General features: G+C 46.9%; 1 protein-coding gene across 11 annotated transcripts in view; it reads left to right on the forward strand.

Annotated features, from left to right (window-relative positions):
• Positions 1 to 27127, forward strand: part of CAMTA1 (calmodulin binding transcription activator 1) — a 232694-nt gene that overhangs the window by 102921 nt on the left and 102646 nt on the right. For all 11 annotated transcript variants that reach the window (XM_085080214.1, XM_085080216.1, XM_085080215.1 and 8 more), the window contains one exon: positions 21906 to 21977. In XM_085080214.1, the coding sequence (XP_084936340.1) occupies positions 21906 to 21977 (72 nt within the window). The remainder of the gene's footprint in view (positions 1 to 21905; positions 21978 to 27127) is intronic.

Consider the following 27127-nt stretch of genomic DNA (forward strand, 5'->3'; position numbering starts at 1 on the left):
AAAAAAAAAAATCAATGAGAAGCTGCAGTTCTTTGGTTAAAAAAGTAAACCTGAAGAGTGAGTTATTGCACCAGCTTGACATCTTGGTTCTTGTTTCTGACTCGAGGAAGCACTGTCACAGCTGATGCCTAGTTTTTGTTTGTAATTTTGTTTTTCATTGTATTTCTTTTGTAGAGATTCTGGGCTTTCTTGTACAGATTTATAGGCCTTTCATCTTTATACACTAATAATATGTTGTTATGCACTTTCTGCAAACTACTACAGAGAATGAAGCTCATAAGTCTCCCTGGGTTCATTCAGGTGTTCTGTCGTGTCACTGAATGCATGGCTTTCTGGAAATTCTACCAGAGTTACTTTCTGGGAATTCTCCAGTCACTGGCCCCATTGTGGTTCCATTGTGGGGAGTGGCTGTCAACCACTTGGGTGCTTTTCGTTTTTAATTTGGGCAAAGATGCAGATGGCAGATATTTGGGGAGCAGAATACAGAGGTTACACAGCCAGTGGTGCCAGGAGTTTCAGGTAAAAATGGTGAAGAGTGGAACATGCTGACTGGCATCAACAGGATTAGATGCTAGAGATGAGATACTTTGGTGTGTTTGTTGAAGCATCATTCATTAAAATGTAAATTATAATTGTGTAGGTAAATCGTTTCTCATAGATCTCATTCTCTCTGCCATTGGAGTAGCTACAGGGTGGAAGGTTGTTTAGGATTTTGGATGATGCCTTCAGGAGTTCCTGATGTCTCACAAAAAAGCCTTTCACCTTCCTCCAGTGCATCTTGTGCTGGTCGCTGTCAAGAACAGGAATTGAGGCTAAATGGGGATAGACCCAATGTGGTAATGGCTCTATTTCATGTCTGCCAGTGGATAATTCCCCCAGATTAAATACAGAATGTGTTTCTGTGAATATTTGTTTACCAGTGTTTTCTAAGGATCTTCCCTCACACATGCACACAGATGTTGGACTCCACAAACACAGCAGTGGCTGAAGGGGAGACACAGGCAAGAGCCACTTGTCCTTCAGCTTCTCTGGGGTCTGGCTGGGGAAACCTGTGCGTGGTGAGGAGCAGAATTAATCCTCGGCTCTGAACAGCAACGCTGCCATTGTTAAAGCTGGCTGTGAAACACAACTCCTCAAGTTGTACAAATGCCCCATCAATAGTGCGGTGGCTCATTGCCTTGGCCCCGGCGCATGCAATCTCCATTATTTGCACTGCTGGTAAAGGCAGCATTTGCAGCAGATCCACACTACTCCATTTAGCTGGGAACAATGATTTATTCTCCCCTTGCCGTCGGACATCCTCTGCTTCCCCGGCTAATAACGAGCCTGGCTGTGAGGAGGGACACGGGAGGGATGGCTCTGCTGTGAGGAGGGGAAGGAAGGGATGGCTCTGCTGCAAGGAGGGACACAGGAGGGAAGGCTCTGCTGTGAGGAGAGGCAGTTGTTGAGAAGACAAGTTCCCTCCCTGTTGGATGGCGTTGAAACATATATGTTCCTTACAGCCACAGTTCCTTACGCTGAGTTATCAGCTGCTGTAGACATGACTAAAGCAGGCTTGATTTCTGAGCAATCTGGCACCCTGAACAGGGCTGAGGGTGGGAGATGCTGTCTCAGTGCTGGTGCTCTGGGGACACACATCCCTTTCCTCGGACCTTTGGGGCTTCCTCTTTCTTTCTTTCTTTTGGCTGATGTTGGGGCCTCAGCAGACATGGCAAGTCTTCCCTCAGAGCATCATTCCTTCTCATCTCCTCCCAAGGGATCCCCTGCCCTGCATTTACCTTCCCATTGGTGTTCCCTCCAGACAGTTCTTCATGCAGATGAGAGAGCCAGTGACTTGCTGGCAGGTGAGCACAGGGACGTTTTTGTGGCTTTGTTTGTTGTTGAGGTGTAGAGATCACATTAAATTTCCCTGACTCAGCGCTTCTGGCATTTAGGATAACCTGCTGAGAAGAAAGGCAGGCTGTTGGTCTGAGTCACTAAGCAGGGCAGGGATGGGGCAGGGCACAGGTCAGCTGCAGGCAGGGCAGCTCTTCCAGCTCTCAGGAGTCCCTGAGTGGCTGCTGCTGGTGGCAGAAGGAACAAGATCCAGGAGACCTCTTACTGCTGGGTGTCTCTGCCTTTTTGACACCCCTAGCGAGCTCCATGTGGGGTGATGGATGAAGTGCCTGCACATGGTCAGTGGGTGAGGGCAGAGGTGCCCTCAGTCATGTATGGCTGCTCTAACAGAGGTGCCCTCAGTCATGTATTGCTGCTCTGCTGTGATGTAACAGCTCGTGTGTGATGGATGGGTGCCAGGAGCATCCATATCCCAGGAAAAGGATAGGGAAGGGCATCCTTGCTGTGCCCCTTTAGGTGTTTCTCCTGTTTAAAACTGTTCTAACTGGGCAAATCAATGTGACAGAGCCAGCCAGTTACTACTCAGGCAAAGGAAGAGATCTGTGGGTGTCTCTGTCCAGCTGTCCTGCAGGAACCTTCACCAGCCGTGTGTCTCTGCTGTTAGTGCCAGCACAACAATTGGGTTTCACAGCTGCCTGCACCAGGGGGATGAGCCATTTGTCCATTCCAAAGCCTCCACTCCTCCAGGGTGATCGCTTCCCAGGGTGCAGTGTGCTCTCCGGAAGCTGACGATTCAATTACACGTCCCAATTGACCATTGCTTTCAAGATCTGTCTGCTAGACAGCTTTTAATCCATTAAATGGGTGTGTGTTTTTAACATTCGAATGCTGCTTGGTACTGAGTCAAATGCCATACAAAATTTTAAGTGCTTTCCAAATATGTGGCCTTTGTCAACCAGAATTGGAATCTCCTGAAGGAATGAAATCAGGTTTGCTTGACAAGAGCTATTTCCCATGGAACCAGGTTGGTGAGCATTAAATGCATTAAAACATCCTTTAATTCCTTATTAATTGAATCTCATATCAATCTTTCCACTGCTTTGCCCAGGACTGATGTTAGAACCAGTCAGCCCAACATGAAAGAATGAAGGGTTCGTTCTGCTTGACCTTTTTGGGTATTGATTAAGAGAGAAATTACACAGAACTTGAGTATTACATCCTGCAAATGATCAACATGTGCATTGTTACCTCTGTGTCGGAAATAAAAGTCTGTAAAATTGGGTAGGTGACAAAACCCAGGCATGACTGGAACCAGTTGGGATGCTGGGTCCTTTGGAGTGTCGGGGGAGTAGGTAGTGAAAGGGCATTTGGGGTGGACCTTGTGGGAGATGAGTCAGCCAAGTACATCAGGTACAGCAACACTGATAACACGACTGTGGTTTCATCCTGGGTCGTCAGGGGAACAAAAGGAGTGATAGTTTTTTACTTTATGCAGTAACATAGTAGAAGAAGCCAGCAGAGAAGCCTGCGAGTTTCCTTAATCCTGGAAAAAAACGTGGAGGGTTTTTTTTTATATTTAAACATTCTTGCTTCAAGCTTAAGAGTGTTCTTATTTGGGAATCTGTTTCCAGTTATTTGCAATGTGCTAATTACCCAGTGGCAGAACCTAAGTGGGTGTAAATTGTCATATCTCTGCTGACTTCAGTGGAACTGTGGCAATTTGCACTTCAGGAGGATCTGTTGCCTAGATTCTTGCCAAATTTGAAATCCCTTTGCTCTAACTTGGCTGGGGAGCCTCGGGCTCGAGGGAATACAGAAGAAAACAAGCATTTTGCAGGGCTTAAAATCCTGCTCGTCTCATTGATTTGTTGGCGTTCGTGTTTGTTATTCAACCCGCCGCGGAACCTAATGGATACTTGAGCCATCTCGCTGATGAGAAAGGAATCCTGCCTCGGATCGCGGCGTTGCCTTGGCAACCACTGCGGCGGTTCCCACGCGGGTCCCCGCGGGCTGGGGGCACCCGGGATAATTCGGCACCGAGCCGCCAGCGGCACGCACAGCCCTCCGGGCGACAGCCTTTTGTCGCAGCCGCTGCCGCGACCTGCAGCTGGCCAGGACCTCGGAGCGCTGGCCGTGTGGTGGGGTTGGTTAAAACCCCTTTTCTCCTCCGTGCCTCTAGTTGTTCAGATAGCTCATCCCTGTTTATCCTCTGCTTTAACCTCGGGGGAGTCTGTACGTGTCTAAATTGCTGGTGGGGATTCCAGGCAGCAGGGCATAAATACAGATCTTGTTGGCCATCCAGCATCGTGATGGTTCCTGCTGTAATGGCCATTTAATTGATTAATCCCAATATAGAAGATTCATGCTGTTATCTCCCTTCACGTCTTTTTCAGCTCAGTGTCATCTTGGGAGACAACAGGAATGGCTCTTGCATGGATGAGAGCCATGGAGAAGGTGGTGACGATGGCAGAGCCTTGAAGGCGTCAGTGTTTGGCATTAGTTTGAGTCATTGGTTCAGGTGATGCAGCCCTTTCTGCATCTCTTTTACTGCCTGAACGTACGTGGCAGAGAGCTTAATAACCCTCCAGCGAACGGGCTGACCTTCTTAAAGGAGATAAATCCACAGGCATTGAGAGATTTTTCCAGAATCTTATTTATAGACCATCTGCTTGTATGTCTCATCCCATTCCCCTTCAGGGGAATTTGAAGACTGTGAGACCCCATTTCCAGCTGAAAGGGGGCAAAGATAGTGGTGTGGGAAGCAGAGTGGGCTGCAGGGATGGCCTCTTGCCAGCACCCTTGCATTGACCCTGCCTGCCCATCCCATGTTTATGAGCTACTAAATGTTAAGGTAAATACAAGCACTGACTTCATAAGCAGGTGTAATGGACCAGGTAGCAGATTTTTATGTACTTTGGGCCTAATTCATTAACATTTTGCCTGTATAGGCGTATCGTTATCTTTATGTGGCTCCTCTGGTTGGCCATATGGGTTTGTTGGCTGCATAGTATTTTTCAGCAAGGATACAGCAAACTTGCCATCTGGGTGATGTTTGCCCGACTACTTGAAATAGTTTGGGCTTTTTTTTTTAAATGTGGATGTGAGAAGTCTCTGTTATCCAGGATTTTACCGTGGGTTGTGCACAGTTTGCCCCTCTCAGCACTGATGCCCAGAACAGCACAATGTGCTGTGAACAACCTCTCTGTGCTGGGCAGAGTCACCTCTGTCCTGTTCTGTGCTCAGCTCTGCAGAACTGGGGGAGGTGGCTGGGGAGCTCATGGAAAAAAACTGTTTCTTTGCAAACATAGTTGATACTCCAATAATACAGGTGTATTTTATTGCACCGCTCCTGAATTGGTGCATTCCATAAAGTTGATTTATGGATGCAGAGACGACAGCAACTGAACTGCAGGAGCCATTGGTATGGGGGGAATGTACTGGAGAATGGCTCAGCTGTGGAGCTGGGATGATGCTCCTCGTGCTGGGGATTTGCCACCTGGGAGCTTGTTTCCCAGGAAAGGAAGGATGTGCTGGCTCTTGGTGACAGGACACTGACCAGTGTGGCCAGGGAGCCTGGTGAACATCATGGCTCTGGTCAGTCTGGCTCTCCTTGCCTCACTGGCAGGAAAAGAGGGAATGTGCTATACTGCCTTACTGAGCAGCATCTGGAAAATTGCCCTTAGGCCTTGAGTTCCTGTTTGTAACCTTTGTGAAAATACAATTTCCCATTGCTACCTGGGTTTTATAATGTCAATATCCTAAGCTCTACCTCCCAGTGTTGCATCGTGCATATGGCGCTGACTTCTTCATCCCCTGGAGCACATCTGCTTTCTAAGAGAGCTTTCAAAAGTAGTTCCCAAAAAAGAAAGTATTCATGGTAGACTTTGCTGTTGGCAGGGAGAGAAGTTTTTATCACGGTCTGGAGCAAAATGCACAACAGATCTGTAATTGAAGTTCACCTTTAGCATTCCAGGTTGTTTTGGCTCTGGCTGGAAAGCCATTTTGGCAGCTTGTTATCTGCAAAGATTCCTCTCCTTTGGGACTCTCCCATGCACAGAGCCATTGCAGTGGTGGTTGAGGCAGTGATGTGAGGTGCTGTGGGGCAGCTCCACTAGTGCTCCAGCTCTTGTGGTGCTCCTGTCTCCTCGAGAAACACAAGTTCCCTACAATTAATTTTTAAGATTTTTTCCACCTAAAGCTTCATTGTCGCCTGGCTTTTCCTCCATGAATTGCACAGTTAAGCAGCTGTATTTAGATTATGGGAGTGATTTCCCCAAAACGTGAAGCCCAAATGTGCAGTTCCTGCTCAGCGTTTTACTCCTAGTAAATGCGACAGATCTGCAGCCTGTCCTACAGTGGCACTGGCAGGGATGGGATTCAGTGGAGTTGTTCTGGAATTTAGGGAAACTACTACATATTGTGTATAGGGCTCTTAGCTGGAATAACAAATCCTTACATCTTACGTTTTGACATGTCTATTATGTGTATGCAAATTCAGTCTTTTCTGCAGAATTTCCTTGGAGATAAATGTTTTATTAGTTAAGGAAGAGGACACAATATGTTAATGGAAGATAACGAACATGTAGCTTGTGACTGGGAATACAGCAATGAGAGAGATTAGCTTTTACATCACTTTTATTCTAGGACATGTGGTCTAATTTCCCTCTGCCCAGCCAGGAGATGTCCTGCTTGCAGGGCAGGTAAGCCCACACTCAGTTAAATTTCCTGTGTTTGCCAACACTTGGCACGCAGAAGGATCTTTCCAGCTAAAATTGACATCTCATCTGTCTATTTAGGGTGGCTTGCACACACTGTTGAATGTTATTTGAAGTTCCTTAGCCTCAGACAGCATGTGCTAATGGCTCTTATGGCATGTGCAATCCTTTGGGTGCTTCAGAGAAGGAATAATAGCAGCAGTGGGGCACAATGGGGCTATGAGCAAGGTGGCACTGTGTCATTTACAACTCTATATACAATGGAAAAGAGCAGTGGTCAGGGGACATCGGTGCAGAGCAGAACAGAAAACGACAGGTTGGATCAGGAAAATGGGCTGTTTTATGAGCAGAAATAAAAAGCTTGTTTAATCTGGCAAAACCAGGGCTGGGAGGTGATGCAGTTGTTCCATCTACAAATGTCAAAGAAATAAAGTGGGGAGGTAAAAATCACGTAAACTGAGGGCTGGCATTGGCACAGGAATGACTAGCACAAGAGTGGCTGCAGGTAAATGCACATTCAAGACGGTCCCTGTTTGTTTTGAAGTCTTGAGTCTTTGTCCAAGACTTCTCACAGGAATCAGGGACCAGCTGCAGGGCTCATGAGGACAGAACCAGGAGGGAGCCCAGCACTGAGGATGACCATGGTGTTCACACATGGGAGTGCTGGGTTTGGTGGCCAGGAGTCACCAGTGCTGCTGAATGCCACAGCAGGGCCTCTCTGGACAGCAAGGGTCCTTTCTCTTCCTGCTATGTTCCTTTGTTTTCTCCTCTCCAGAATATAATTAGATTGTTGTTGTGTGTTAGGATGGGCTGGTACATTATTTGAGATTAAGCCTTGTGGCAGAGCCATCACAGGACCCTGGAAAAGCCTCACCCTATTCTGAAGTGGCACAATCCATACTCATGAGACTCCAAACACCACCATGCTGTGCAAATACCTGTCTGCATCATTCTCCAAATGACTCCATTTCACATGCTGCTGCTGTCATCATGATGAATCGTTTCACGTACAGCTTTGGGATGATGACTTCTAAATTTAGGGCTTGGCTTCATGGAGCCTCCCTGGCTGTGGGTGTATGACAAAGAGCAATTCTGCCCGTGGGTGCCAGCAGCAGAGCTGGATGGCTGGCGCTGCCATGTGCTCGTCCCCCTCACACAGCTGAGCTTTGGCTCGTGTTTAAATAAACACTGTGCAGTTGTATAAACCGGGGGTAACACGTTTTTCACTGGCAAGCCCAATCTTGCAAAGTCAGCACCTTCTGCAACTGAAAATGCCTCTTTTTGTATGTTAAGAGAAAAGAGGATGACGAGGATGATCACAACAAAACACACAACCTGCAGCAGAGAAGTGCTTTCCTAAAGCTGCCTGTACCATTGTGCAAGCATGGGTCTTTGTCTGGGTGGATTGTGTTGTGCTTGGAAAGTTTTAGTGGCCTGAGGACTGTTCAAATACTTTGTTTCCTTGCACCATTTACTGTGTGTCTTCAAAGTTACCTGAGGGGAGTTTTACATTTCAAACTGGGTTTGTGCTGGTGGCGGTAATAGTAATGGAATTAATAATTACGTTTTTATAGAATTAATAATCACATTTTAATAGAATTTTCATTTGCAAAGTGCATTACAGCTGGTCTGTAATTAATTGCATACCTGTAGCAGCACTGAGCTGTATCAGAGAATCCACAGCAAAATCATTGAGAAGTGCATCAGTTTTTAGGAGCTCTCACTCGCTGGAGCAGCCAGTTTGGTGCAGAACTCACTTGGCACTATGCATCTTCCCAGTTGCTCATTCTCTTGCTGCTTTTCTGTTTAACCAGGTTTTCCTTAGTTCTGTGTCCATGTCCACACGCTCAATGTCTGACTGATGCTGAGGATGGTTCCTCTGAGCTTCCTAGTTTGTTAGTTTTTCAACTGCACTCATTGTACATGTATTTACTGACAAGGTAAACGGCAAAATAACCAGGCTGCAGTGGAGTGCACCTTCGTTTGCTTCAGGGAGTAGAACCTGAAGAAGATTGTTTCATTGGCAGAAAATAGGGTGTGTGGTCCAGCAAAGGTCAGGTGGGACCGTGCCACATGCCAAGCCTGGAGTCTGCAGCAGCTCCCCTGACACACAGGGTGGTGAGTGCTGTCTTATGCAGCACAGGCAGCAATCACAGACCAGAGATCCCTTTCCACCCAGGATTTGGCTCCTTCCTCTATAGTCACAAAACAGTTTCGATATTTTGTGAGAAGTCTGTGCACTTAGAATACAGTAACTGATACAAGCAATTTCAGTCCCCTTTAATATAACAGATCTCAAGTGTGAAACCTCCTTAGTTAATGACCAGCATAAAATAAAAGTCTTTTTTTAATGTAAGTTCTCAGTTAATTTTACAGTTTGGTTGAAGTGAAAATACCATTAAACAGGGTAGCATTAAACTTTATACTTACTGGGCTTCCCCTACCCTGCAAGGGAGAGGTGAGTTGGTGTCTTGACAGTCACAGTCAGATCCAGCCTTAGCCCAGGTCGATCCCTCTCTTTTCCTTGACGTCATTAGAGAAACACTTTTTCATTACAAACTAAACTTCCGAACAAACCACCACATAAAGCGCCAATATTTTCATTTCATAAAACATACGCTGGCATGGTGAAGTGGCATCCCTCATACTAAACAGGTAGCCGCTAATTTATCAGGGGTGCCCACTGAATTAAAACACCAAAACGCTTTGAAGGTCACCTTTGCTAACATTACATTCAGCTGTCGTCCTGTTTATTTCAGTTGTGAGCTCACACGAGCCCTCGGTGCTGCTGCGAAGGCTGTGCAGGCGGCAGAGGAGGAGGATGAGAGGAGGAGGATGAGTGAGCTGCCGGGAGGAAGCACCCGCAGCGCCTCAGCAGTGGTTCACCACCCGCCTGCAAGGAGCTTTGAAGGGTACTGGAGTGCGCAGCTTTGTGCTGCTGACAAAGGACAGGGGATGTGGTTTCGGCTTCTCCTCCCACTGCCTTCCCGTCCTTCCATTAAGTGCAGGTTTGATTGATTCTGTAGTGAGCCAGGCAGGAGCTTCCCTTCCCTGAGGCAAGGCACGGAAAGGGATGTGTTCACTGATTTTAAACCCAAACCAGGCTCTAAACTGGACTGTGTCAAAATGCAGCATTGCCACCGATTAGCTTGGAAAAATAAGGGCAGAGTAGCATTTGTCAATTTAAAAGAGGGCTTGATGCTGGAAAAAGAAGATGTGATGAGAAAAGAGACTGTTGTTTGCTTGAACTGCAGGAGACACAGTTGTTAGAGAAAAAAACGTGAAACATTCTCTGTTCATTTGGGGAAATACAGGGGGTCTGGGAGTCAAAAAGTCCAGCTTCAGGAAGGTAGGCACACTCAATCTTCTTTCCAGAGCCATCATCCATGAGCTCTGCAGTGACCATGGGCTCCTTTCAGGGGCAGATTTGCTCTGCAGGATTGTTTTTGTGTTAGTTTCAGACTCTTTATCCAATTCAGTGAAACACCGCTTTGAGATTTGTGTGTGTGGCAGAGAAAAGTTCTGTAGAAAAGGATCCTCCCAGTCCCGAGGGTAAACTTTCAACCAGAAGTCGCATTTTGGTGGATTTGGAGGGATTGGAGGTTTTTAAATGTGTTTGTCTGTGTTCCTGTTGTGGAGCTTGGGCCCTGTTGGCTGTGGGGATTTGTGATGGTTGCAGTTCTTGGGCAGTTTCCTCCTCTGAGCTGCCCTTCACTACGTGGGTAGGACCCCGTCAGTGTTTTGGGGTATTCTGAGTAATTTCTCTGTGGAATTCGCAGTGTTCTGGGATGTGGTGGTGACAGAGGGGCTCGTGGTGCTGGGAGAACAGCCCCGTCCTTCTGCCTGCCTGCTCTCACCTTAACGAGCCGATGTCTTCATTAGCCGCCCTGCTGGTAATCTGCTGCTGATGAAGATTAATAGGGAAAATATTTTCTAAACACTTCTGCCTGCGTTTTCATTAATCTGTGCTTGGAAAATTAATCTTGTGGGGTGACCTGCAAAAGGTGTTAATTGCCATTTCAGAGGAGGATTTATCAAAAGTTTTAGGAGGTGCTGCAGCCACAGTGGCAGGAGTTCCAGAGGGACTGTCCCTGTCCTTCAGACCCCTGAGCTTAATGCAAGTAAAACCAGTTGTTTTCAAAAGCTCTTTGGGGCAAAGTGCAGCCTTGGCTCTGGTGAGGGCCGAGTTCCTGCCCTTTTAGGTTCAGCATGGAATTAGAGAAGGAAGAGGTGAATAATTGAATTAATGTCCATCCTTAATACTGTATCATTATTTCTGAAGACTGCTCAGATGAGGAGGTTTTGTGTGTTTTGTGTTTTTTCACAGTTACTAATTATGAAATTTGGCATGAAAATGAAGCTGTGTGTTACATGAGTGGCTTTGGTGTGATGATGATTTATTGTCCACTTTTCCTTATGAAAGCCACTTGGTAAATTCCTTGTGATTTGTAAACCTACAGGCAGCGCACTGGATAGAGATGATGGATTGTGTGGCCGGGGGAACAGATTTCTGCCTGCCCGTGGGACTCATTTCTAATGACAGTTTTGTGGTGTCAGTGGGAGGTTGGGAAGCAAGCAGCCCAGATTTTTCCGTTTTCTTATTGCTTTTCCTTGAATCTTGAACTTGGTTTCAGTGACTGAGAAAATCTTGCTGTTCAGTTTTGTGCTGCAGCCAGTGCTGAGTCTCAGCAAAGCATTTTCCCTTGGCAGTGAACATGCACATGAGTGTCTGTCTGTGCCTTTCTCCCAAATGCTGAAAAACTTCTGCTTACAAAAATGAAACAAACACTGTTTAAACTGACACGTGTCATTCTGAATCTTCCTGTGATCTGTCAACACTGTGAACCTCTGGACACTGTGAGTTACCTGTGAGAGCACTGATCTGCTTTTGAGCTGGATTCAGCCAGTGAACATTTTAGAAAGTGTTTTAAGTTTCCATATACAGGTCTAGGTTTTGTAAGAGGGGACTGCTTTCAAGGGATAGCATTTCACCATTCCAGTCTTGAAAAAAGCTGAAATAGTCAGTCATTTCATGTTCAGTAACATTGCAGTTCTTGCTCAGCACCATTCTCCAGCAGTTCTGTTTCCTGGGCCATCTGTGTCCTTCTCTGCAGAAGGACAGAGGATTTCCAGGATGCTATTTTCTACAGGAGCAGGGGACAGGGCTCAGAGCCACAGTTCCATACCCCAGACATGTCCCTGCTGCTCTGAGGGAAAACCATCCTTTCTGTGTTGACATCAACAAAGCTCTACTTGTACTCGCAGTCAAGGAAAAAAATTGTTTGGGTTGAGCAAAATGCTGCTTTGCCATTGCCAGTAAAACACCCGGAAATCAGGAGGATGGAGAGAACAGATCTAATGACACAAAGCATGGAATTCTCTCTTAGGAGTCTCATGATCTTTTCCAATCACTGTCAGCCTTGAAGAAATGTTGTGAATGCTCTAATTGGCTGTGGTGGGGAAGACGGAAGATTCCCTCTGCATGAGAAGAGGTGATGTACTAAAAATGATTCAGCGTTCTGTTTTGTCATATAGCTCATCAGCGCTGTCTTGCTTTTATTGAGAAAATATGCAGAAAGCACTTTAGAAGCAAAACTGTTGAACCTGCCAGCTAATCACTTGACTTTCATTTGTCAATGCTCTGTGACTTCTCCTGTGCACTGCCACCAGAGGTTGTGGCATGGTGGGACCCTGCAGCTGGGGCAGAGTTGGAGGAGATTGTGCTGGAGCCAGGCACTGCCCCTGCTGCTACCATCTCTTTCCATGCAGCAAGGCCTGGGTGACCTCCAGTGATGCAGATGTGGAAGGCTTTTCAACTCTCATCACCTGCTAAAGAAACTGCAATTCAACTCATGTCCTTTGTGAGCATTTTTAGCTTCTAAGCTAAAGAGTACATATGGTGAAAGGTGCCATTAAGCTTCATGTGGATGAAGTCTTGCATCTAATTAATCAGCAAAGCCCCCCAGGTCTGTTATTGGATGCTGATGACAAGTTAGTTAAAGTGAAGGTAAATCCCTTTGGGTCAGTCTGTGTGCAGGAGACATGGCAGGTGACGTCCCCAGGGGCTGCACCTTCTCAGTGATGTTTGGGTGCAGGAGCAGGTACTGGATCCCAGCACAGTGGAGTCAGAGATCTCATGGCGAGGTGATGGTTGATGTTCTGTACATGGCAGGACTCCAGGTGACTCTTGGAGGATAGTCCATGAAAAGGAACACAGGGACAGCTCTTGGCAGGGCAGCCCTGTACCCTTTGCCCCAGGCTGAGCAGCTCAAAAGCCAAGAGGAGTGGCATGGTCCAGACCCAAGGTCCATGGTGCCACCACCTCAAAGTCTCATTCCTGAAAAGAATGCAAATAACTTGTTGGCAACGTGCAGACAGATCCTCTTTAGACAGCTGTACTTTGAATGCCAGTGATAGAAATCACTATTATTTTACAAGGAGAAGAAATTGCTCTTAGCTTGCCATCTCTGCTTCCACCACCCAGAATGTCTCAGGGCATATGGGAGATATTTGCTTTTGTGTTTAGAGCTGTATTTTCCTTCCTCAGCTGTCCAAGTAATGTAACTGTTAAGTAGCCCTGAAGGGCTCTTCAGAAGGCGAAGTCCCAGCAATAATGTCACCTCAGGTGAATCCCAGTGATAATGTCACCTCAGGTAGGCACAAGGAAGGGCTCTGAGCTTCTGCCACGGTTCATATAGAGATCTTGTGTATCTTGCCATAGCAGACTTCTTCCATTGTTCATTATCTGTCATGAAAATGAGCTTTCTCTTCTCTGATAAAAACTTAATGCAAGTAAAACGTCGACCTTTTCACTGCTTATTGAACGTCAGAAGCATTCAGCTGTTTGCTGGTGGTAAACTTCAGTAAATTTTGGTGCACTAATTTTGAGAAATTAATGCTTTTCTGTTTGGGTTTTTGGGACAGGAATGAAATATTTATTAGTTGGTTGTAAGCAGTATAAACTTAGTATTTCTACAACAGCTTGTCCAGAACAACATTCTTAAATTCCTGCTTGCTGCAGCTCCTGCCATTGCTTGTGAGCAATAATAAGGCTGTAGGGATTTTAAATCAGAATGGGAAGATTTAGTATTGGCATACATAATAATTTGTTTTAGGTTCTGTAAATGCTTTTTAATAAAGGGATTCTCTGGAAGGAGGTTTGATAGTCAGGTCCTTCTGAGTTTTCTGTGCACTTGGATTCAATTTTCAGAATTCAGGAGCTGCTGAAGACCTTAAATGACTTCCTAAAATGGGAAGGGAATATCAGCTTTCACAGGAAGCTCCCTGGCTGGAACACCCAGCCACTCCACAGCCCTGTGCTCTCTGCTCAGGCTGTGTCACCTTTGCAGAGAGCCTGAAGTGACCAGGCAGGATGGACACATGTTGGTCATTGAGAGACTCACTGCAGCACCTACTGCTCTTAACTGTAAGCAAGCGAAGTAAAGAGAATAGGACCCAGAACCTGAGCCCTTTGCAGTGTGGGATGTCTGCAGATAGCTCCAGGGCTAATTTTGCCCGAGGGAGGTTGCCAAAAAAAGCTCCCAATGAAGGCTTCTTGTCCAGTACAGCACAAAATTAATCCAAGATAAAACTGCGTGTAGAACTAATAGCTCCCAAAAGTTCTCTTAGATATTTATATGTTTCCTATAAGTTGGATTTGTTAGACTTGTCCTTATTTGCCCAGACAGACAGTGAGCATGTCAGACAAACATTCCTTGCGTGATCTTGCTCCTGCCCTGCACACCCTGGGATCGTTCCAGATGTGGCTTCTTACTGTCATGTGTCTGCAAAAATACCATCCCAGCGTGCATTTCCCCAGGGCACTGTCACATTTTGTCTGGTTCCCCCATGCTGTGATGGTCTTTTTTTACCCAAAAAAGAGAACCAGAGATAACCAGGTTTCCCACTTGGGTAACAGCCATGATGGCTGAAGTGGAGGCAGCTGGGCTGGAGAGGTGCTGTTCTTGTCACAATATTTGCTACCTTACTCAAGTCTCCACTAAGACCAGCTCAGTAATCCCTTTTTTGTGCAAAGTTTCCTCAGATATAAAGGTATTTTGACCTCAACCTGTCTTCATCAGCATCTGCCCAGTCTGTTGAGTCTCAGTCCCCCAGCAGCTGAGGCAACCAACACAGACATTAATGGTTCATACAGCTTTGTATCTGATTTTCCATTGATGTTGTAGGAGACATGATTAAAGCCTTCAAGTAAAGTTGCAGCTAAATCCTTGTTATAGCCCAGCCCATTATTTTTTTGTTCTCCTATTAGGATTTTAGGCATTTCTTTGACATTTTTATTGCCAGATTAGGAGGAAAACGCTTGACTTGTTTGCAGTGTTCTCATTATATTGTCTTTCTAACATTTCTGAAAGGGAATAAATATAAAATACTTCTGTGTATTGTGTCATATTTCAGTGTGACATTAATACGCTCCACGATTTTCCAGCTCACAGTTCTTCTCACCGTGTGGTGACAGTCAGGAAGCCCTTGCATGAGGGTGGCACAGGGTGGCACAGGCTGAGGAGACTGTGGGGCTGATGGTATATAGGGACACAGGTAATGCCTGTCCTGTAGGATGGTTGTATCCCAGTGGAGAACCACAAGGGCAGTGTTGGTTTACAACATGGGCCTGGGGAGTCAGAGCAGCTTCCCAGTGAGAATTCCCATATCCTGCATATCTGGTTGAGCAGAGACTACTTGGAGCTGTGTTATCAGGTATTTTTGGGTTTATCATGTCATTCACAGTATCCACAAGAGCAGCACTCACACTGTGTGGCTTCTTTTCTACAAATCAGTGATTTCTGCTCAACCTTGCTCCTATCCATCACCTGAAATATCTCCCAGGTCTCCAGAAAACCCTGGGGATTATTCTGAAGTATTCAAGCTGGTGACACAGCCAGGCTGTGGAAATCTTTGAGGTACAGGACTAATGGGGAGTGGGATGCTGCAGGATGCCCAGGTGTGTTATCCTGGTCATCACCCTGCAAGGAGTTTTATGATTGACAGTTTTGGGTTCAGTTTGAGCAACATGGGTAGCAGGGTAGTGTGAAGCCTTTTGTGTCAGATTAGGAGGTGGGTTGAAAAGGATGTTTCATTACTAATTGGCCATGACTGCTGGCCCTAAGGAAATTTTGAGCTCTTGGAAAGCTCGTAATCCCGTCAAGGATCCAACACACACTCCTGGCTCGAGTTGTTCCCGAGGGAAAGTGATGATGTTTTCCTCCTACATCTCACAACTTTGCCCCTATCAAGGCAACATCCCTCCAGTATGCTTTTCACCCAGGCCAGGGCGATTAAGCACTTAAATTGATTAATCAAATTTCTTGTGATGAGAACTACTGTCATTCATTAATCTGAATGGGATTATAAATAAGAGCTGGCAGAGAAGGGAGACAAACATGTTGACAGATAGACCTGCTGCTTTGAATACAAATCACACCACTGCATCTGGAGGGTCTGAGCTCCTGGCAGCCTTGGGATAGAGCTTCCCTAAAGGTAAAATTAGACTGAGATTAAAGTATCCCTGTATTAATAAAGAAATATGCATTTATGAAGAGGCAGGCACTGCAGTGGGGGTGTGGGGATGCATACCAATGATCCTGCAGTGGGCTGGGCAGTGGGTGTTGCTGCCTGTGGAAGCATCAGTCCCCACGTACGCCGATTTCTGTCGTTAAGCCAATGTCGTTAGAGGATTCATTTCTAACAGTGAGAAAGTTAAAACCTTGCAATCCTTGCAGAGACTTCAGAACCCCACAGAGGGGAAAAAAGGGTTTGAAAAAGAACCCATTAAACATTTAAATATTTCATTAAATATTGAACATTTCAAAAATTGCTTTCTAACGAGTCCCGAGGTAAACAGAACAATATTTGTTAACAAAAGCCACCAGAAGTGACAAGGTCCTGCAATGCACAGGCTGTGTAACCTCTCCTCCCTTCATCAGCCATCTCATGTGACGCCTGGGCTCAATCCAGGAACTATTATCTGGGTATGGCTGCCAGTGGCATCGAGGGCATATGGGGGGTTTGAAATGTGTCAGGAAAAGAACTGACAAGATTAAACCCAAAATCCCTGCAGCAGGCTGAATGCCTGCACAGTGGGCAGTGCCTAGGGCTGCACAGCACTGTGCTGTGATGCCACAGCTGAAAAGTGAAGGGTCAGGTTCTCTAGGTTTTGCAGCTGCCTAGAAATGTTAAGAGTGTTTTTGGTTTCTGCTGTCAGTACCAGGGACTCCTTGCCCAACCTGGCAAACTGTAAGCAATTGCTTAAGTTCTGTTGACATCGATAAAAGGCGAACCTTGCCAGCAGCTCAGCTCAGCCCAGGCTGAGATCTGAGCACGTGGTTTTATGCTTTGCTGAATCAAAGTTACTATTTATGAACGTCAGAGGAAAATCCAAACCTGTCTAATATCTGTGTTTCTCCAAGATGAGGAGTGAGAAAACACATTCAGCAGCGTTTTAGTTTTGATTTGCAGCAGTAATGGGAAATTCTGGATGCTCTCCTATATTATGACATTTCTTAAGTCAAAATAAGAGCTCTGGCGGCAGCCTTTTGTCCCTGGGGATTCCCCAGGCTTCAGACGTGCTTACCCCTCCCTGCTTTAAAAAGCTGAACTGGGGCCAGTCTGCACGGGGAGATGTTGAGGTCTCCTGTCACCTCCCTGTCTGCTCAGGCTGGCTGTGCCTCGCTGAGCCCTACCAGAGTTGTCACCAGGCTGCTCCTCCGCCCGCCTGGCCAAGCCCCCGGCAGTCCCCCCGGCTCGTCTGGCTGCTGCGGGAGGACAAGGAAGATTGATGGCACGTGGCTCCCTGCGCTGGTGCTGGCATCGAGTCAGGGGGTTTATAGCAGCACATTGGCTTTTCTCGCTGAATCCTGATTAATGGAGTGGGCGGGAGCTGCTGCTGTCTCCCAGCTCCTGCAGCTGACAGGGGCGAGCCTCTTCTGACGTTTGAATGGGTTTGGAATGTGGCTGTGGCTTCAGCATGCCTGTCCTGAAGGAAGGATCATCTGTTGAAAGATAACCCAGTCTCAGAAGGTGCTCGCTTCAGGTCTGTCTGAGAAGAGAGGTGGCACACATAATTTGAGGGATTTCCCCAGTGGTTGCTAATTTGGTGGCCAAGAAGCCCAGTTTTCAGCTCACTTTTCTAGCTGGGCTCTGCCCTCTCCATCAGAGAATCACCAGAGATTTTTGTGGGTGCTGGCTACAGACACAGATGGACAATCGCTTCTATGTGTAAAACAAATGTATCACTAGAAATAACTGACAAAATCCTCTGGTCATGATTTGTATGAAATCCAGAGGAATTGATTTCAGGGAGATTGGATGGTGTCTCTGCTGGGATATGGAAAAACTGGTGAAAATAGTGGGATAGCAGTGGTGCTTATAAGAACAGATTATGGAAATGTCTGTGATAAAATCACAGAATGATTCTATATATCATGATAGCAATGGGAGAGCGAGGTTTGTCATTACATTTTGACTGTATCACTGAAACACAGGTTGCTGCATTGAAGGATGCTCATGTGAGCACTTACAGGCTGCTTTTCCAGTTTCCCTTCCATGCCTGTGGATCCAATATGCTGCTGCATGGCCACTGCTCCTTCTCAGTGTGTGCTGGTACAGCAGGAGAGGGTGAGAGCAGAACATGCTTGGGCTCAGCTACAGCCACTGCTCCAGGAGACCTGTACCCTGTCATTGGGATGATGAGAGGAATGCAGCCAACGCCTCTTTTGGCTTCCCAGGGAGGTTTGATCCATGGCAGCAGTGCTGCTACTGCCAGCAGTGTGCTACTCCCTCATGGAAATTGGTGAGGAAGCTCTGAAATGGTCAGTGTAATTACAGAGGGTGATCCCAGCAGCACGGGGATGTACCAGGGAGCTGATCAACTGCTGGGCTGAGCATCTGTTGCCCAACACCACCAGTGAACCAGGAGCAGAGGGCAAGGTCCTTTTCCCCCAATAACCTGCACAGATCCTGCTCGTGGTGTCCAGAGGCTGCCGGGGCGTTGGAAGTTGGAGCCTTACCACCAGAAAATTACTCAAGTATATTTTAATAATTTACAGCCATAGGTCTTACGTGATTTGTTCTCTAAAGATTGATTTAGCTTCTTATTAAGGGAATTGGGAATTCAGTGTGAAAATCTGAACAAAATCTAGGCGGTTTTTAGGTTTTTTTAAATATCCACTAGTGTAACTCACCAGGGAGAAGAATTTCAAAGCCTGTCCAACCCTATCTTGAATTTTTGATTCTCCTGCTTTCTTGTTTCCATTCCCAAGGTATGCTTGTTAAGGAAGAACACCTCAGCATTATTGCATTATTTTTAAATAAGCCACAATCACTTTAAGGAGCTCAGGATAAAAAAAATCCACTAATAATTTGATTTTATATTCCTCCCCCCTCCAGTTTTCAGAAGTTTGGTGGTGCCAGATGTGCACTGCATACAAATGGCGGGGTGGGCAGCTGTAATTGCACACTCTCCCCTGCTGCCCAGAGAAGGCCTTTTCTCTTTAATTACCCCTTGAATTGTGAAGGGATGAGCTGCAGCAGAGCTGGCAGGGCCAGGCCCTCCAGCAGCAGTGTGGGGACTGTGCAGAAGGTGCCACACTTGGGGCAGGTGTTGGGGTCACATCCCAGGGAGGAGGGATCCCCCATGGCAGCAGGATGACTCTGCTCGGCCACACGCACGGGGTCATCTGCAGGGACAGGGACACAGTCCCTGAGAGGCTGTGGGACCACAGGGCCACCACCATGGGCACCCAGCAGCGGGTCAGGACATCCCCACAGCCCAGTGTCCCTCGGGCAGTGCTTCTCAGGGCTCCTCCAGGGTCAGGCTGACGTCGGTCCCCCCCGTGTTCTCCACACAGCAGTCAATGAGCTGCTGAGGTGGCGTTTCTCCTCAGACAGCTCAGGAATGCCTTTTCTCTTCTCCTGGAGATTTTGTAAACTTAAAAGAGAATCATGAAAGAAATGTTCTCCCCTGTCCAGCCCATTAATTCAGCCTGCTCAGGACAGAATTAACCTTGGCAAGCCTCGCAGAGGAGAGAGTCGTTCTAACCTTAAAAATCTGCTGATTAAAGCTGGTTTCAGGAATTCGATTTCACTTAATGCATTGGCTGAGCGCCCAGCCTGGCATTAACATCTCCACAGACACACAGGCCTCCGCAGCTTTTACCTTCCCACTAAAAAATAATTAAAAAAATAAAAGAAAGCCCGGCTAATGAAACCCCCTCTGCCTGTTTTGAGCAAGAATTCATTTTAAAGACTGCTTTAGCTAAAGGCATTACTCCTGCCCTGGTTACGTGTCTGCTCTGGCCAGGCAGGGTGGTAATTCCACTCTCCTCATTAGTTGCAGGGAAGTGTCAAGCTGGCTGGGTGCTCTGCAGCCCTGGGCCATCCCAGGGCCAAAGGTGGGGGTCAGTGGATCTGAGTGTAGGACGATCCTACACCCCACCTTCCCAAAACCCCCGTGTGCTGAGCCATCAGGCTGCAGATTTTGTGTCATCCACAGTGCTTAACCCATTAATCTTGAAAATCCTCCAAAACAATGACACGCAGATTTCCTGGGTTTCTATTTATATCCTCAATTTTTTCTTACGCCTTTTTATCCAAAAATTAATGTCGTTTTTATTGCTGTCATCACTCATTTTGCCTGCACTCCATGTGCTGGGCTCCCAGGGTGTGTTTCACCCCTGCAGTGTTTCTGTGCTGCCGTGGTACCTCTCAGTGTCCTTGGGGACAATCCCTGCCACCTCTCTGAGGCCAGGAGCTTGCTCAGTGTGGAGGTCTCCTTCATCCCAGCTGCCCAAGTTAGGACATCCAGCATCAAAACATCAATCTAGAGTCAGATTCCCACGTTCTGCCACCACGGGGGAAAAAAATTTAAGAAATCCTTTCTGTGTTCTGGGTGCTTTTTGAATTCTGCGAACCGTTAGGATTTTTTTAACGGTTTGCTGAAATGTTGAGAGCCAGTTTCATGGAGGTGGGAGGCTTTTGTGTGATTCATTATTGACAGCTCTAGAATTATCCGCGAGACAGCTCTGGAGAGGGAGGGCAGCATGAGCTGCACAGAGCCCAGCACTGGGTTTTGTTTTAATCAGGGCAAAGGTTCAGTCAACTCCAAGCAAACTGGGGTGAGAAACAAGTTAGGGGTGCTGGGATACATTTCTCACAAGGTGCTGTGGATGTCCCTAGCTGCTGTGAAGGGTGCTCCAGACAAGCTTTCCCATCCTCACTGGGAAGCAGGTTGGACTGGGAGATGCTACACCTCCCGAGCTGCTTTCTGGAGTAGGGGGACCAGCTCTGAGTCAGCAGAATGGAATATTTTAAAGACCTTTCCATGCAGCCCCCAGTGCTGTGTGCCAGGAGTCACTGTCAGGGCAGCTGTTCCCCATCCCTGGGGAGGGATTTAAATGTTAAGCTTTTCTTTGGATTATTTTCCGCAGGGCTTTTTTCCCTCTTCAGTTTTTCCTCCCTGCATTTCAGCGTGTAGAATGTACCCTTGACACATTTTAAAAACATTATTAATCTTTGTCATTTGTGTTTTAAAAATAACTCGGTGATAGCAGCCAGTCCTTAAATCCTGTTTAATTCAGGCCGACCTTGTGAGCAGTGATCCTGGGGAGGGGGGACTGCCGCAGCCTCCCATGTGCTCACCACGCGCATGTCCAGCAGCACAGGCACCCCTCTGCAATTAAAACCAACTTGGTGTGCTCTGGTTGCCACTGGGCTTGGTTTCCAACCAAAAAGTTTTAACATACTGGAAATGTGGGGTTTTTTTCCTGCAGAAAGAATTCCTTGGCTTTGTTGATTTCGGTTAAGCAGAGAAGTAGAATTTGTTTAAAAAAAAAAGAAGCGAGAAGGAAAGAAACAAACTGTATTTTGGCATTTTGCTGTCTAAAATATCTGACAGCAATTTTTTCGGTTTACAAACACAACATTTTCAGTTGAAATACCCAGGAGATAAACCATGAAAAAAGAGATGAACGTGTTGTATTTGCCAAAAAATAAAAATATGATGGAGCAAAGATTCGAAGGCAGCCCACAGACCAGTCTTGTCTGTTTCAGGGTGCTGGGAAGCATGAGAGCCCCTGTTGGCTCTGGCCACTCCAGCGTGGCCACCCTGGGCAAAGGTAGCACAGCAGGGGCTGTCAGGGAGGGCATTCTGTGACCTGTAGCAATGCTGCAGTGCTTACACTGGGGTGCCACAATGCTGTGTTGTGTGTCACCAGCCCCAGACCAGCAGCAGAACAATGTCCTCAATGTCAGGTCAAGCGCTGCCACCCCATCCCCAGCATGGCCTCTCGGGATGGTTCCTCCACTAACCTGACTCTGCTTTCTCTCTTTTTGTGTCCCCAGTGCCTGTATGGCTGCTACGTCCATTCCTCCATCATCCCCACGTTTCACAGAAGGTGCTACTGGCTTCTGCAGGTAGGATGACAACGAGTTCTCTCTCTGGGGTCACCTGGTTGAACCACTGTGGCTGTGTTCAGCTGATGCTGGGGGAACCAGCATCCTGTGTTTTACTGTCTAGGGGATTTTGTTTATCTGAAGGGGAAATTGGTCTTCTTAGCTGTATGTCTCTGTTTGGAGGAATTATATATTTTCTCTAGCAATACTGAGCTGATGCCAGTTCATATGTTCTCTAAACATGGAGTTGGCTCGAGTGAGACTTTCTGGAAGTTTCTGGTTGTGTTCTGTCCTGAAGTGAGGCAGGAGCTGGAGAAGTGAGTGCTGCACAGACACACCGTGGTGTGGGAGAGAGATCAGCCCTGGGCTGTGCTTGAATTTGAGGAGAACCCTGGGACTGTGTTTGAATTTGGGGTGAACCTCAGGGCTGGCCCTGCAGTGGATCTGCTTTCCTCCAGTGAGATATTTAATCTCCAGGGAGTATTTTGGAATCACTCGATGATTTTTCTTCTGGCTGTTGTGGGAACAGCAAAGTCCCAGGAGGAGTCAAGCCAAGCTTTCCTCTTATTTACACAGGGTTTGGACAGCTCCCCCGGGGCTGCAGGGGCTGCACAGGACCTCATGTGGGAGTTTGCCTGGGGGGTGTTTGCTGACCCTACCTTTGAGGAGCTGTTCACATTCTTAATTGGTTACCATGGTGTACAAAGTGGAAGCAGTTTGCTTGCTTTCGTTAGAAAATGGCACTTGACACATATTGTAATAATATTGTTTTAAAGATTGAACTCCTGTGGTCCTGAAAACAAACAAGTCTGAGGAAAGTGACATCTGTTTCGAGAAGCAAATGGGAAATAATTCCTCTTTCTCCCTGGTTTGGCAATTGCACTTTTATATTAAAAATGAAGACGCAGCTGCTGTCATTGCAGCAGGACAGACCCCTCATGACCCACAGAGGATGGTGCCCACACCATGGACATAATCAAAGGGAACATGCACCAAATGTCATCCTCCTCTGCGATACCTGTGTGCTCTCAGCTCTATTTGCATCTGCAGCATATAAATACTGCGTGCAAGGAAAGAGGAGATGCTTGGCTGCAGTGGTGGGAGCAGCACTGCACCTCACAGAGGAGAATTGTGGCTCCTTTGAAAGCACAGCATGACTGCATCGATCCTGTTCTCTTACAGGCTGCCCAGGCTGTGCTTGTCCCCCTCGAGAGCTCCTGCCCCCCATAAGTCACCTCTCTTCATTTGTGAGCTCTGTATTACTTTTTCTTTTTGTCGGGTGCTCCCTAGAAGTGTTGCTGGCCCTGGCTGCTTTGGCACTTATCCAGCCTCTCCCTGATGGGATGCACTGCAGCACTGTAGGATCTCTGAGCTGTTCCCTGGGGTCTGGCCCCTTCATGTTCAAGGGGTGTGCATCGATGTTTAGTCATTTTCTTTGCTCTGGTAATCACTTTTTATCAAGAGGAGTGGATGGGAAGTACATTTCTTAGAAACCTATTTATAAAATGTGCTGCAGGACGTCTCGCTGTGGCTGTGGTAGACTGGTATTCCTCAACAAGGACACGCTGTGCCTTCACTGTGGGAGGAAGAGGGGTCTGTGATTCATGGCAGCATCTCCCAGGCATAAACAGGCATCCTTCAGTCATGCGCTCAAGGTTATACAGCCGGCAGAAAGGAGCTGGCCAAGAATAGATGACGCTTTTTTATCGTCTGCACAGTGTTTGTGTTCAGCTCCATGGTGAATGCAGGAGCAGTGAGACCAGAGAGAGGGAAGGTGTTTTGTGTGTCTCCTTCAGAAGCTTCCGCTTCAACACCCCTGGTAAATTTGTTTGATATTTAAAAGTGGGTGTAGCTAGTTTAACATTTGTTAAACATGTTTAGCATTAACCTCCAGCACCACGTTTGGCTTTGTGGTTTACAGAGGCACATGGGTGACTTTCCCTCCTTTTTCTGGGAGACATTCAGCACCTTCCTGGGACATGCAGTGCTTTGTCTGTGAGTCTCTGGTCAGTGGGGAGTAAATACAGTTAGTCTGCAATGCTGCCCATGTTTTATGGGATGATCTTCCTCCAAATCCTATTGTTAGCTTAGATATCAATTAAAAATCCCCACTCCATTGTTATTGATCTTTTCTGCCTTGCATTTGTAGTGTAAAGGCCAGGACTCAAACCAGGACTCACAGTCTTTCTCATGCATTTACGTGGCGCCGTAGCCATTAATTATATGGTGGCATCTGATTTCTTACTAAACAACTTTGCGTTGTCATTTATGATTGACATGATGTGCCTTCTCCCTGCAGACTGGTCAGAGGGATGAGAAATGAGGACCAGTCAGCTGGAGCTGCACAATGCAGTTTCCTGGGATTCTGCTAGAAGTTCTCATGCTGTCAGCAGACCATAGTGCTGGAGGCTGTGCATGGGCTCTGCTGCTTGAGGCTTCCACCTCCTCTCTGTTCTGAAGGGGTTTCATTTTTGAGACATTTCAAGCTTTCTTTATAACAGATTTTAAGTGCTGCCTTACCCCAAAAACCTTTAATATTTGTAATAGGTGTTGTAATTGCCAAGCCAGCATTGGAGTGTTCTGCAGGAGATGGTCCAGCCCCAGGCACTGGCAGCCTCTTTCTTGGATGTTCTCTTGGACACTCACTCTTGGACCTGAATGAAGCATGACCAAGGTGGTGGTTTCCTACATTTGGTTCTCATATTTTTATTTTGATTTTCTGATCTCTAGAAACATGAGATCATGCTCTGAGTGACAGGCAGAGGAGAAGATGAGGCTCAGAATGCAGGTGGCCTCTTCACAGGTTGCTGAGGAGGACTCCTTGGTAATACTTCAGTTTTGATTGTTTTGCATTATCTGTTTGCTTCTAAGAAGATGCAGAACCCTGGCTGCCCACAGTTCACTGTGCGTGGAGCAGAGTTGCCAAAACCTTTTTTGAGATGTGGGTGATGGCAAGTCCCAGCCTCCTTCACAGGCTTTGGTGCAGCTGTGACCCTCAGTGCATCAGTTTGTCACTGGCAGGACATTGGCTGTCCCTGTTAGACCTTCAACATCATACCAGATTTTGTGTCAATGGGAAAAGAATAAGAAAACCCCCTGTTTGTACTCGTAGTGACTAATGCAGGGAAAATGTGGATTCTCAGACGTGGTTGATTTTCAAACATTGGCACAGCTGAGCAGCAAAATGCAGCGTTCCCTTCTGCGTGTTGGAAATTGGCACCCCAGGAATTGAAAATTAATCTGGCTGCAAGGCTTCCGGACAGGCTGCTGCTTGCCAGGGTTACAGAGGCAGGCTTTGCCTTCACCCATCGGCAGTGATGGGCCCCTTGCTCACTCCCACTCCTGTGCTGTGCAGCTGGAGGTGCTGAGCTCCTTGGATGCTCATTATGTTCCACCCTGCCTGTAGCAGGTGCTGATGTCTTCTTTAGTGCTGGTGTTCAGGTGCTGGAGGGATGGAAGGGAATACATTTTTAAAAGTGTTGCCCTTTTGCTTAATTAAGAAGTACATAAACTGTGCTATAGGATCATGCTAAAAACTTGTAAATTTAGACCTCTTGGCCAGTTGAACAAATGAAGACTAACAAGCCTTGGAGAGAGGTATGTCATCAGAGAGCTGTTTCACATTGCACATGCATTAACTGCTCACTGAATAATTCAGAATTGGTGCAGAAGAGTGTCAGTGGCACTGTTCTGGCAGGTGAGCCAAGGAAGCAGAGGGGGATGCAGGCTGAGCTAGGCAGGCACAGGGACACACCAGAGCCCCACAGAGCCTTGTTGTAAATCCAATGTTTGCAGTAATTGCTGAAATGTGATAATCCAGCTCTCTGGGAGCCTGGGGGAAAACTGTATTTCATCTTTATTGCTCACACGCTCACAGGGTGCTCCCAGCACCATGGCAGTCATGGGATGCTTTCCCGTGGGGTAGGAAATGGCAGGGGAAGGTCAGGGACATCATCAGTCATACCAGGTGTAATATCCAGGCAGGATGTCTGTCATGGAAAGAGCAAGTGGGAGATGCTGAGGGGGATGCTGGTGATGGGCAGTATTGGGGTAGTGGTCTTTAATTACTGTTTCTGAGGTTTTGTGTGCACCAGCTGTGCCTTGCAGAGTATGTGTAAGCACTAATAGAATGTCAAAGGTTTTTGCAATATTTTCTCTTTAACCTGTTTTTTCCTGAATTCTTCCTTCTGATCCACTTGAATATTCAGCAGTGTGTTACTATGGATGTCTGCACTGATGCTTGATGCCCCCTGAGTCTTCCCTTCCTAAAATACATCTTGTCTGAAAGCTGTGGGCAGAAACTATTGGACTTAAAAATCATTTAAAACATTTTACATGACATCTATCGCCGTCCTGCAAAAATGTAGTGTTCGTTCTATATTTTTTTGCTTCAGTTTTCCATTATGCCCTAAACAAGAGGAAACCCTTCCCATTTCTTTTTGATAGCACCCCGTCAGAGCAGCATTTCCCTCTCTGATGGCTTGTGCTGCGCTGCGTCAGCAGCATCTCCCGCGTCCCTGGCTGGAGCAGCGACAGACAGCTTGAGGATTTGGGGCTTTTTCAACATAAATTGGAAGCATTACAATCTCATAAAAATTCTCAAGACTTTTGCTTAGTAATGGGTTTTTATTTTTCATTTGGGTGAAATAAAAGTGGCTGGGCAATAAAGCACAGAGGATGCCGTGCTGCACATGGGCACTTAGCTGGGTCCTGTGTGCTGGGGGTGGGCTGTGAGCAAGGCCTGTGCATTTTTGCTAATGGGATTATAAACTGTTGCTGCTATGCTGGCACATTTTCCCAAAGTGAGTTTTGGCCCATGTGATGAAATTAAGTAGTGTAGAAGTTTAACAGAGCATGGTCTGTGGTGCCCCAACCATCCTCCATGTGGCTCCATGTTCCAAGCAAGCTTGGGATACTGGTGGGTATTCACAGAGCAGAGTTGAGCAGCAGATGTGCTTTACCTGCCTCAATTCCTGTTCCCAGTGCCCTGCATGCACGTGGAGCTGTGCTGGAGGGGAGACAGTGAGTGTGGGGGGAGCAAACAGCAGTGCCAGGAGAGCAGAATTGTCTTCTGGATTGATTTAGCTCTGAGCTGCAGCAGCAGAGGTGCTCTGGTACCAGATGTTGGCAGGATGCAGCAGTCAGTCCTCTTGTGTCATCACTGGGCTTCC

Source organism: Lichenostomus cassidix, chromosome 21 (assembly GCF_008360975.1).
Source record: "Lichenostomus cassidix isolate B80296 chromosome 21, HeHo_3.0, whole genome shotgun sequence".
Taxonomy (NCBI): domain Eukaryota; kingdom Metazoa; phylum Chordata; class Aves; order Passeriformes; family Meliphagidae; genus Lichenostomus; species Lichenostomus cassidix.